This window comes from Tachypleus tridentatus, chromosome 3 (assembly GCF_004210375.1).
Source record: "Tachypleus tridentatus isolate NWPU-2018 chromosome 3, ASM421037v1, whole genome shotgun sequence".
Lineage (NCBI taxonomy): Eukaryota > Metazoa > Arthropoda > Merostomata > Xiphosura > Limulidae > Tachypleus > Tachypleus tridentatus.
The window spans coordinates 32,741,645-32,754,933 of NC_134827.1; the positions used below are offsets into that span (position 1 = coordinate 32,741,645).

The following is a 13,289-nucleotide window of genomic DNA, read 5'->3' on the forward strand; positions in this document are numbered from 1 at the left end:
AGCCCAAGAGTTGGCGGTGGGTGGTGATGACTAGCTGCCTTCCCTCTAGTCTTACACTGCTAATTTAGGGACGGCTAGCACAGATAGCCCTCAGGTAGCTTTGTGCGAAATTCAAAAACAAACAAGAAATTCCTACGTGATAGAAACAAATTGATATTACTTCGAAATCTAAGGAGCTGAATTATTGGAAATCCGTTATTAAAACCAAAACAACTTTTATGAAATTTAAATGTGCAGACTTGTGTAATCTATGACTGGATTATTTAAATTTAAATTTCATAAAGAACGTAATAATTATGTGATTTACTTCACATTAATAAAACACATTATGAAATCGATATTTTAACATCCTATAAAAAATACGACAAAAACCACTAAAGATATAAACAGTAAACACATACACGTTGTTTCAAATGAAATTATCGAAGATCGATTTCAATGAAGAGATTAAAAAGTTACCTTGGAAGTAAAAATCGTATATCGTTGGGTAAATTACGAATATAATAAAACCACTATAAAAGATTGAATAAACCTGTCATTTAGCTCTTCTTCACAGAAAACAGTTACCGTGTGAATCTATGTCACTGGATAATATTGTCTCTTGGTGTTACTGGGTAAGTAACGGTTATAGTGTGAATGGATGTCACTGAATAAAATTGTCTCTTGGTGTTACTGGGTAAGTAACGGTTATAGTGTGAATGGATGTCACTGAATAATATTGTCTCTTGGTGTTACTGGGTAAGTAACGGTTATAGTGTGAATGGATGTCACTGAATAATATTGTCTCTTGGTGTTACTGGGTAAGTAACGGTTATAGTGTGTATGGATGTCACTGAATAAAATTGTCTCTTGGTGTTACTGGGTAAGTAACGGTTATAGTGTGTTTGGATGTCACTGAATAAAATTGTCTCTTGGTGTTACTGGGTAAGTAACGGTTATAGTGTGTTTGGATGTCACTGAATAAAATTGTTAGTGGCCACTCTCGGGCTCATTTTATTATATAACCTTTTTTTTAGGGCTAAATAATTTTAATAAATATATTGCAAGTGATACAATGACATATGAACACTTTATTTGTGAATTTTTTAACAGCTTATTGCAGTCGGTTAGAGAAACATGAAGATAAAAGTGTATCTGCTACTTACCTGTCGGACACCGTCCGCTAACTTTCTGACCCCGGTGTCATCAACATCGCCAGATAGGACAAAGCTGATGTTGGACTTGGTTCCTGCGCCACGTCGAGTACCGGTGTAAACAGTGATTTCATAATAATATGTTTCACTGGCAAGGTTGTCGTCTAAAGGTGTCACTCCCCACTAACACAAAGAAAGGAAAAAAAAATCACAAATCGCACGTTGCCGATTTCGAGGTAAACAATCGTGTGAACTTAACGTTATAACCGGTTAACACTGCACAACAATTTTTTTTGAAAAGTTTTTGCTGATTGTGATATGTACCTGGTGGGAATGCACAAATATAGTTATTGGTTTTGCTTCATCACGTAAGAACTCTGAGAAATAGACAGTTAACTGTTCACCGGCAATAACGTATTTAACTGTGTTTATGTTTGTAATATGCTATTAAGTTCAACATAATTAAAAGTGTTTTGCTCCTTATTTTCGTTTGCATTCAATGTCCGGTGCTTCACGTTGCAGTGTCCAACAGTAGTCAGCAAGCATTGACGGATTCCAGTTGCCCTGATATCGTTTTTCCATTGTAGAAAATCTGAAGATTTCAATGAAACGGTACGTGATGGGTAAATTTGGATGTGATTTTCGTGATCAGCAGCCAAAAATCTATAAGGAACAGCCAACAGTGTTCAGGAAGCAAAAACTTTGTTGTGCAGTGTTATTAGTGTTCTATCCAAACGTGTGGCTGATGACCGACCCAACACTGTGTTATATTATCGTATAAAAGGGAGGGAAATGGTCGACTGTGTGTAGATAAGATTCATTACTCAAACAAAAAAAAAATGAAAATAATGAAATTAAACAAAGGGAATTTCAGGAGAAACAAGAATTTATAGAATGGTTATTATTAGTAATAAAGTTTTTGTGTTAATATATGATCCCTGATCGAGCGAAGACTGTGGAAGCTGTGGCTAAGATAATTTGAAGACGACTCTTTTGATACAACTCACCATATTAGCTCGCTTCCTTCTACAAAACAAATGAAGTAGGAAACCCTTTGATTGAAAAACTTAAAGTCATTTTCTCGAATGTGGCCACGATATCCGACTTACACTTTATTTAAATCTGCGAAAATCCAACGTTTCTAAACTGATTTAAGTCTCGTGCATCCTAACATTTTAGCAGATGGTTAGAGGGCGCTCGACTCGCAGTCTGAGGGTCGAAAGTTCGAATCTCCGTCCCACCAAACATGCTCGCTCTTTCAGCCGTAGGGACGTTATAACAGTCAATTCCATTGTTCGTTAGTGAAAAAAAAAGTTGTTCTCATTTGGCTTTGCGCGAAATTCAAAAACAAACAATCCGTAAGAAGCGTAATTAGAATCTAAGGAAAACAAAAAAACAATACAAATTCATTACCCTGATCACGTCTTGCTTGTCTTTTCTTCGTGCCCAGATCACGACGATGACGTATAAACCAAAAACTGTACATATCATCACCAGAACACCAAAGTTACTTTTGAGTTTCGCGTCCAAATTACTGAATGCTGCCTTAAAGTCGATCGTGTTTGGTGGTACAAAGAAGTCTGATCCAAAGCTGGTTAAGTGGTTACAGCTGCACCATATCTCCTTGGTATTTGTTCTCGGATGCACCTAGATATTACGAACAAAATACAGAAAATTCTAATGTTTTTCTTTTTTGTTTTGTTTCTTTGCCACGTTACTTTGAAAGAAATCTCTGATTAACATAAAAACAATGTATCGTAATTAGATTTTAATTATTTTTAAGTCACTCTGCTTTAGAAATAATAAAAAAAAGATATACAAACATTCAGGATTGAATCTAGATACTGCTATTGTCGGATAACAGTAGTTAGGCCTTGCAACAGCCAGAATATAGAAAGTCCCGATCATTGGTCGCTAACCGACCAATGTCTCGTCAGGCGTTGTTCCAATCTTTTGCTTTATGGTTCAATCTCATTGTTAGGTTTACCGGTTTCTATTAAATTCCTTTTATTAGACAGTAAACGCGATTTAAAACATTTTCTCAAAATATGGATAAACATCTCAATACAGGCTGATATATTTTGTGGAATTCGGAACACTGACGATTGTTGTAAGGTCAGAACAAACGTGGTGTACAAGTTAATTGCAGCTGTTGGTTTTGATATATGCTGTATATGTTTCGTACAATATTTTATCAAAGTGTTTTTCCTTTTCGTAATAGAACACAGTATTCTACTGTTAAGCCTTTCTGTTGAATTTAGCCAAAAAATCGTGAGGTCGCACGTTCATTTTATATTGTAAGAAGAAGAACAAAAAGCTATGTCTAGAATGGTAAAGAAACCAGCGTTATATTTAATGGTTTGTTTATTTTTCTTATAGCAAAGCCACGTTGGGCTATCTGCTGAGCCCACCGAGGGGAATCGAACCCTGATTTTGCGTTGTAAATCTGAAGACATACCGCTGTACTAGCGGGGGCATATTTAAGGTTCTATCGCTGTGATAGACAAAGGAAAGGTGTCCCATTGGCCCTTAACAACAAGCTAACAAAGTCCGAAGCTCACAGGCCCGGCATGGCCAGGTGATTAAGTAACTCGACTTGTAATATGAGGGTCTTGGGTTCGAATCCCCGTCGCACCAAACATGCTTGGCCTTTCAGCCGTGGGAGCGTTATAATGTGACGGCCAATCCTACTATTCGTTGGTAAAAGAGTAGCCCAAGAGTTAGCGGTAGGTGGTGATGACTAGCTGCCTTCCCTCTAGTCTTACATCGCTAAATTAGGGACGGCTAACGCTGATAGCCCTCGTGTAACTTTGCACGAAATTCAAAACAAACCAAACAAACCCGAAGCTCTCATTAGGTTTATCGTATCTACAAATAAATATTTGTTGGAACTGAGCACGTGAGTTACGTCACACCAAGTGCCAAACGTTTAATATTTACAAATGTTATCATTTGTTTTCGAAATCGATTATAAACTTTACTCACCCTACATCCTGTCTGTTCCCACGATCCAGTGGTTTCGTTCCAAAACCTGCAATCCGTGATCATTGTACGCACGTGGTAGTTTGTCAGGTTATGTTCTTCTATTAAATCTTGGTTGTCAATGTACCAGAATGGAACATAGTCAGGGCTTTCAGGGTCATTCTGGTTGAGTGCTTCCTCTCGAAGAGCAGTCATGTTTACTTGAAAGAAACGTTCATAATGAAACAGAGAAAACACACAGGCGTAAAGAGGCCAATCTCAGAACTAAGTCTGTTAACAAACAATTACTACATTATTATTCGGGTTCAACTGACCTTAGGTTTCTATAGCCAATATCCTCAACCAAACCTGTGGTTTCTATAGCTAATCTATCTCTTCAACCAAACCTGTGGTTTCTATAGCTAATCTATCTCTTCAATCAAACCTGTGGTTTCTATAGCTAATCTATCTCTTCAATCAAACCTGTGGTTTCTATAGCTAATCTATCTCTTCAACCAAACCTGTGGTTTCTATAGCTAATCTATCTCTTCAACCAAACCTGTGGTTTCTATAGCTAATCTATCTCTTCAATCAAACCTGTGGTTTCTATAGCTAATCTATCTCTTCAACCAAACATGTGGTTTCTATAGCTAATCTATCTCTTCAACCAAACCTGTAGTTTCTATAGCTAATCTATCTCTTCAATCAAACCTGTGGTTTCTACAGCTAATCTATCTCTTCAACCAAACCTGTAGTTTTTACAGCCAATATCTTCAATCAAACCTGTGGTTTCTATAGCTCATTCTTTGGGAAGTCTAATATAAGGTACTTACAGTGTATCATGAGTTTTGAATGGTTATCTAAGAATAATTTTTAATGTTCCTTTCATATTATAATCAAACATGGTATCGTTAAAAATAAATGTTCGTGATGTAATTGCATTTTTCTGGCGTTTGAATGTCTTTAGTTTCAAATTAAAAGCAACACAATCATTGTGGACTAATAAATCAGAATACAGATGAGTTGACTTATGAAGAATCTTTTTGTAAATTTTGCAATTAAGAAAGAAAACATGGAAAACATCCAAAGAATTACGTCTTAAGAAAAGCAATTTGTTTCCATCATGTACTACTCCTGAGTAGTTCAAACAGGTCCGCGTTGTAAAGATATGACTTCACAACCCAACAATGTGTTTAAATAAACACAATTTTGAATTGCAAACCGCACGTTGTTTGTGTTATTATAAAACACAAGATTTATGAGTTATATCCTTAAAACGGCCCGGCATGGCCAAGCGTGTTAAGGCGTACGACTCGTAATCTGAAGATTGCGGGTTCGCATCCCCGTCGCGCCAAACATGCTCGCCCTTTCAGCCGTGGGGGCGTTATAATGTTACGGTCAATCCCACTATTCGTTGGTAAAAGAGTAGCCCAAGAGTTGGCGGTGGGTGGTGATGACTAGCTGCCTTCTCTCTAGTCTTACACTGCTAAATTAGGGATGGCTTGCACATATGGCCCTCGAGTAGCTTTGTGCGAAATAAAAACAACAACAACAACAACAAACAAACAATCTTTAAAACAATTAATTATGTCATAATTCATCCATTTATGTGTTTGGAGAACACAATTTATGTTGTTGTGCGATAGAGTGTTTTTTGTAATTAACTACAACAATAATTTTATATTTTAAATTAAAACATCAGTTTTTATAAAATATGTTATCCTTATTAATTATTAATTATTAAAATATGTTATCCTTATTAATTATTAATTATTAAAATATGTTATCCTTATTAATTATTAATTATTAAAATATGTTATCCTTATTAATCTCTTTATGCTCCATTTAATTGGTAAGATATAGATTGAAAAACAAAAGTCCTTGCCTAAACACATGCCATAACAGTTTGTTTCAAAGTATTTGAAATACAGTGCAAGTTGTTCGGTTTTTACAGAAATTTCAACTTACCTCTCTCTTTCACTGCCATGTAGTAAAATCCTGCACCAAAAAGAACAATAGTTTCTGGTGGCAAAAAAATGGTGTATTTCAGTTCCATCTGCACATCGGGATGCATATTTTCACTGCCTTCTGGTGGCGAATGTGGTATTGTAAAGAGTAATCGAAATCGTCTACGGAAGCGTAGGTTCCGAATTTGAGGTAGCAGTCAAAACTGTTTCAGGGTTCTCAGGTGTGAGAATAATATGAAGTGTTGAATCATTGTAGGGCACCCGTATCATGTGATGAACCAACATGTCTGACCCTTCCGGCTCGTTTATGACATACAGTTCACGAGGAATATCTTCTGGGTCAACAGGGATGTTAATTAGAATATCCTCCAGTGTATTTTTAACCTCAATTTCGCCACCGTCCATTTTTGATAGGGTCAAAGATGCTACAGCTGTAGTGATCCGATCCGACTTGCTCACCCACGTAAACGGATTCTCCCTGGATGTCATCATCTACGATACAGAAACCATTCCAACCATCAACAAATAATTCCACTGAGGTTTGAGTAAACTTATATATTATCATAATAGTAATACGCTTTAATCGTATTTCAAAGTATTCATTAATTACTATGACGGTCTGAAACTGTGGCATGTGGCAAGCATTACTACTGTAATGCTCTTGGCAGAATCTAAGTTACTAAAAACGTTTGAAAAATTGTGGCACGTGGCAAGCTGATAACATTGTACAACCAATGAGGAACCGAAGTCATACTCAAGGCCTAGTGGTTAGGTAACTTGATTCGCAATCCGTGGGTGTGGGATTAAACCCCTTCATTCAAAATACTCGCCCTTTCTGTCATAGAAACGTTATAATGTTACTGTCAATCCCACAGTTTGTTGGTAAAACAGTAGTCAAATAGTTTAGTGTGGGCAGTGTTGATTAGCTGCCTTCACTTTAGCTTATTCCTTCAAAATTAGGGACAGACAGTGCATGTGATTATCAAGTTGCTTTGCAGGTAAGAAAATAAAATAAAACAGAGACACGCTGTCAAACTTTTACACCCATCAATATTCATTTCGTTTTACTTTTTACTCAAATATTATCGTTCCCACGTGTGTCAGTGGTACGTTTACGTACTTATTTACAATGCTAAAATACGAGGGTCAATTCCCCGCAGTGGACACAGTGCAGGTAGCCCATTCTGTAGCATTTCGCTAAAAAGAACGAAAGGAACTGAGACTTACTTTCTCAGAAAGCGGTATAGTGGCGCCATCTGTCGGAAGACATTCAAAATATATTAGTCCTAGCAAGATAGTCTGTTGTACCATGTTCATATTGTATGGCATTTGAAAATTGAAGCAAAATTTTGGCGCAATTTTATGGAGACTTTATATTACATATACATATATATGTATATATATAAAACTAAATAGCATAAACTCACTAGAATATTACTGACACACAAAAGTTATACTGCACCATATTAAGAATAAACAGTAGAAGCGGTTGAAAACGTTTATAAAAAAGGTAATAGATGTAAATATAACTAGCATCTCTGAGAAACACCTCTAAAGCATAAAGAAAATCCAACAACATGTGTGAAATTCCTTTAAATAACTAAATTTATTTATAGCAAATCCATTAAAGTGTATGTAACGTCGAAGTTCGATTGTTAGTGTTTTCTCTGTTTCCTTTTCATTCAGTTTTTACCACATCCTGTTCAACAGTAAGGATCACTTGTAATGGGATAAGTGGTTAGGTGGCGCTTGAATCGCTCTTGAAGCCATGGGAAGGTTTAATGTGACAGCCAATTCCACTGTTGATTGGAAAAGAGTAGTCCAAGAACAGACGGCGGGTGGTTTTGAATAACCGTCTTCCTTCTAATTTATAAACATTAAATTAGGGACGGCTAGTTTTTTGTGAAATTCAAAACGAAACCCAACAAGTAAGTGGATACGCATATATTTTTATCTCGATGTCAGACAATAAATGCATTTTTTGTACCTTAAGGTTTAAAGATAAATCTTTATAATTTTATTATAATAAAACGCAGTCTCTTCCCTCTGAAGTTTATAATAAATACATCTTAATCCTACCCTAGTAATAATTACAGATTATTAATTATACTTTAACATTAAACTGGAAATGTACTTCTTGAAACATATTCGCTACAATAAACATATACATCAAGCAGACAAGCAATGAGTCATGTAATTAGATATGAATACATCAAGCAGACAAGCAATGAGTCATGTAGTTAGATATGAATACATCAAGCAGACAAGCAATGAGTCATGTAGTTAGATATGAATACATCAAGCAGACAAGCAATGAGTCATGTAGTTAGATATGAATACATCAAGCAGACAAGCAATGAGTCATGTAGTTAGATATGAATACATCAAGCAGACAAGCAATGAGTCATGTAGTTAGATATGAATACATCAAACAGACAAGCAATGAGTCATGTAGTTAGATATGAATACACCAAGCAGACAAGCAATGAGTCATGTAGTTAGATATGAATACACCAAGCAGACAAGCAATGAGTCATGTAGTTAGATATGAATACATCAAGCAGACAAGCAATGAGTCATGTAGTTAGATATGAATACATCAAGCAGACAAGCAATGAGTCATGTAGTTAGATATGAATACATCAAACAGACAAGCAATGAGTCATGTAGTTAGATATGAATACACCAAGCAGACAAGCAATGAGTCATGTAGTTAGATATGAATACATCAAACAGACAAGCAATGAGTCATGTAGTTAGATATGAATACATCAAGCAGACAAGCAATGAGTCATGTAGTTAGATATGAATACATCAAGCAGACAAGCAATGAGTCATGTAGTTAGATATGAATACATCAAACAGACAAGCAATGAGTCATGTAGTTAGATATGAATACATCAAGCAGACAAGCAATGAGTCATGTAGTTAGATATGAATACATCAAAGCAGACAAGCAATGAGTCATGTAGTTAGATATGAATACATCAAACAGACAAGCAATGAGTCATGTAGTTAGATATGAATACACCAAGCAGACAAGCAATGAGTCATGTAGTTAGATATGAATACACCAAGCAGACAAGCAATGAGTCATGTAGTTAGATATGAATACATCAAGCAGACAAGCAATGAGTCATGTAGTTAGATATGAATACATCAAGCAGACAAGCAATGAGTCATGTAGTTAGATATGAATACATCAAACAGACAAGCAATGAGTCATGTAGTTAGATATGAATACACCAAGCAGACAAGCAATGAGTCATGTAGTTAGATATGAATACATCAAACAGACAAGCAATGAGTCATGTAGTTAGATATGAATACATCAAGCAGACAAGCAATGAGTCATGTAGTTAGATATGAATACATCAAACAGACAAGCAATGAGTCATGTAGTTAGATATGAATACATCAAGCAGACAAGCAATGCGTCATGTAGTTAGATATGAATACTTTTCGTTAGAGAGACATGAGGCCCGGCATGGCCAAGTGGTTAAGGCACTCTCCTCTTAATCCGAGGGTCGCGGGTTCGAATCCCCATCACGCCAAACATGTTCGCCGTTTCAGGCGTGGGGGCATTATAAAGTAACGGTCAATCCTACTATTCAGTATTGGCAAAATTTCTGTAAAAACTTAGAAAAAAAAACAATCCAAAAGAATTTTGGAAAAAATTCAAGAGTATTGCTTCAGACAAATCACATGCTACAACATATCACACACAACAATAAAATTGCAAGGACGGACGTAGAGAAAGCTGACTTATTAGCTGACTACTACGAATCCTCCTTTAACGACCTAAATTCAGTAGACTTTGACACACAACACCAACATCATGTCAACAAGTTCATAAATACAAACCAAGCTTAATTCTCACCAGGATTCCCTGGCGAGACACTAGAAACATACTCAAGTTCAATCAATAGAAAAATAACCATAACCGAACTAAAAATTAATATCAAGAACTTGAAGAATACTTCCCCCGGAAATGAACAAATTCCAAATATTATTCTGAAAAAAAAAGCTCTACTCTCCTATTACAACACCTCACAAACATCATGAACATTTCACTAACAACTGGATATTACCCTGACACTTGGAAAAAAGCCATCATAACCACGATCCCAAAGAAACAAACCAACAGAACCAATCCAGATAATTTCCGCCCCATCAGTCTGTTAAGCTGCCTTGGCAAACTGATGGAGAGAGTTATCTCCAACCGTCTTCTCCATTTTTGTGAATCAAATAACATCCTTCCAGAATCCCAAAATGCCTCCAGGAAAAACAGGCAAACAACAGATCACCTCACGCGACTAACCGAATCAATCTATAAAGCTTTCAACAACAACCAAGTAACCATTGGGGTATTCCTAGATGTCAGAAAAGCATTCGACAGCGTATGGCACAATGCCATCAAATACAAACTAAAACAACTGAAAATAAATCCCACTATAGTTAAATGGATATCAAATTTCTTAACAGATAGAACAGCACAAGTAAAAGTCAATAAAACTATATTTAAATCATTTAATATAACCGCAGGAGTGCCCCAAGGATCAGTCCTCTCACCACTTTTATATATTATTTTCGTCAGTAACATACCTTTCCCAAATCTAACATACACGCATAATTCACAATACGCAGACGACATCGCTATCTGGAGCACCTCCAGAAACCCAATGATGGCCATGTCTCGCGTACAAGAATCACTAAACAACGTCTCAACATGGAGTAACAATTGAAGAGTAGTGTTAAATCCAACTAAAACACAAGCAATCACCTTCTACAGGAAACTAAAAAAACAAAGAAAAAAGCTAGAAAAAATAAAATTATCTCTCGGAAATACGACCATTAACATGAGCAAAAACATCACATTCCTTGGCATCACTTTCAACACAAAACTAACATGGCAAAAACATGGTAACAATATACACTCATCAATTAGAAAACGGATTTCACACCTAATGACTCTAACCAGTAGACAATCAAAATGTTCACCAAATACCATTATACAAATATACAAGGCTTACATCCGTCCACTAATAGAGTATGGATGTCAAGTAACATATAATATGTCAAATAACACACTCCAGAAAATCCAAGTTCAACAGAACAGAATACTAAGATCTGCATTCAGTCTACCGTCATTCACGCAAGTAAATTATATACATCAATTCAGTAACTTACCAACACTAAGAAATAGACTAACGGAAATATCACACAAATATTATATAAAAGCAGAAAACAGAAACAAACTAACGGCATCACTATACAAATTAACTAGTGCACCAACAAAATACATTTCACCTTACAACATATTTCAAGAATCACAAATTACACAACAAAGTATCTAAAGAAATAAATTCATGTTAATAATATGTATTCTCTTTTTCAGATATCGGGCACAGGACAGGCAAAACTTTCGAAGCCTGTCCTGTGAAAGTGGGTTTTCTCGGGGCACTCCCGTTTCCCCCCACAGCAAAAACTTAGGCATTGGATTTTTAGATCCCAGCACAGGCAACTTTATTGCCAGACCCCGAGTCGGGTCGTTTAATTTCATGTTCATATTTACTTTGACTTCTGCCTTTCGGGACGGGACCTGGCCGTTCTCTCCGGTGCTGCCTTTACCTCGGTCTAGGATAAGATTAAGAATGACCTCCTTCACCCCTCCAAAAAAAGAGTCAAAAATTATTTAATAAATAAATAAATAAAACTAAACCTAATAACCTTTCACGAAAGGGGACGAAGAGGAACCACAACGTTCCTGAACACCCCAGTTGGAGAGAGAATTCTTACGATTTCTCTCTCTCTAAACTAAACCCCTGCCACGTTAGGTTGCGTTTGCGTAGTTTGCGTTACTATTCAGTGGTGAAAGAGTAGTCCAAGAGTTGGCAGTAGGTGGTGATGACTAGCTGACTTCCCTTTAGTCTTACACTGCTAAATTAGGGACAGCTAGCGCAGATAGCCCTCGAGTAGCTTTGCGCGAAATTCAAACCAAACAGAGAAGAACCTTCCCAATATAGGATAGTTATAACATAAAGTATACAATTTTATGTGACTCTAGATGTGGTTTTGATGACTAGGATAAGAACTGGACCTTTTACGATAACTTTGAAGTTGCAACATCAGTTGTTAGGCACTATTGTCCCTAAAGACAGATGTCATCATCAGGATCAGATATCAACAAGTCTTCCGAGTACAGTTCATAATCTACATTGTATTTTGTATTACAGCTGAAAACGTTTCCTTTACAGATGAAACTTTGTGTTAAAATTAAAGTTATACATTTCAAGTTTTTTATTTATTATTATAAACTTAATAATGTAGTAATGTATTACTCTAACACTTATCTGTTAATACACCCAATATTACTCTTACATTCATTCAGTAATACACCCTTTTACTCTAACATTAATCTATTAATACAGTCAGTCTTACTCTAACATCCAACCATTAAATGTTGTTCATACCTTCTCATTCAAGAGATCCTGTCCTACCTTGACATTTAACGTGGATCTAAACTTATTACATTCTTTGACTCATTCCAATGTTCACATTCAACGACTTACACAAGCGCATTTTAATTATTTGAAACGACGTCATTGTAACACAATGTACAATAATATTGTACATCTCGACATTCAACGATTAATACAATCTATTCTCTAACCAACTTGTAACACTGTGTTACACCTTCTCATATCAGTGGCTCAGCGGTCACCCGAAGGGGCTCACAACTTTAAACTCTGGGTTTCTATAACCGTGGTGGGAGCACCATAGATTGCCCATTGTGTAGCTTTGTACTTAATATCAAACAAATAAATAAACATTGTGTGTTTCTTATCCAAAGTTATATTATCAACAAACTCTGTTTGATTTTTTAATATGGCTTTTCTATTAATAATATTTCTTTCTCTCTCTCTTTTCTTTGTTGTTGTTGTTGTAGGATTCTTAAAGTTGTTCAATTCTGCCATACCTTGAAATCGACAACATCTAACAGGAAATTCTCCCCTAAAGTAGAATTGACTGGTGGGAGTTGAAATCCTGCATCTTCTCCTTGCATCACAGCGTTGTCCATCTGCTCGATTGTTTGACGTGCCATGGTGTAGTCAAACGACTTAGTCTTCACTGTTATAGGTTCACTTCCAGGAGCCTGGATCGATAGAACAGCGTCCGCCAAGGACGAGTAGAACGCCAAAGCTTCCTCCATTACTCGTTGATGCTA

At 36.2% G+C, this 13,289-nt stretch overlaps 2 protein-coding genes across 2 annotated transcripts in view; both read right to left on the minus strand.

The window, feature by feature from the left end:
* Window positions 1-6,192, minus strand: part of LOC143245787 (polycystin-1-like protein 2) — a 42,997-nt gene extending 36,805 nt beyond the window's left edge. The window contains exons 1-4 of the mRNA XM_076492042.1: window positions 6,063-6,192; window positions 4,119-4,315; window positions 2,547-2,780; window positions 1,146-1,316 (exon numbers count right to left, since the gene is read on the minus strand). Coding sequence (XP_076348157.1) covers window positions 1,146-1,316; window positions 2,547-2,780; window positions 4,119-4,315; window positions 6,063-6,168 — 708 coding nt within the window. The 5' untranslated portion in view covers window positions 6,169-6,192. The remainder of the gene's footprint in view (window positions 1-1,145; window positions 1,317-2,546; window positions 2,781-4,118; window positions 4,316-6,062) is intronic.
* Window positions 6,193-6,223: 31 nt separating this feature from the next.
* LOC143245788 (uncharacterized) overlaps window positions 6,224-13,289 on the minus strand; it is a 34,446-nt gene continuing 27,380 nt past the window's right edge. The window contains exons 16-17 of the mRNA XM_076492043.1: window positions 13,041-13,286; window positions 6,224-6,553 (exon numbers count right to left, since the gene is read on the minus strand). Of these exons, the coding sequence (XP_076348158.1) occupies window positions 6,224-6,553; window positions 13,041-13,286 (576 nt within the window). The remainder of the gene's footprint in view (window positions 6,554-13,040; window positions 13,287-13,289) is intronic.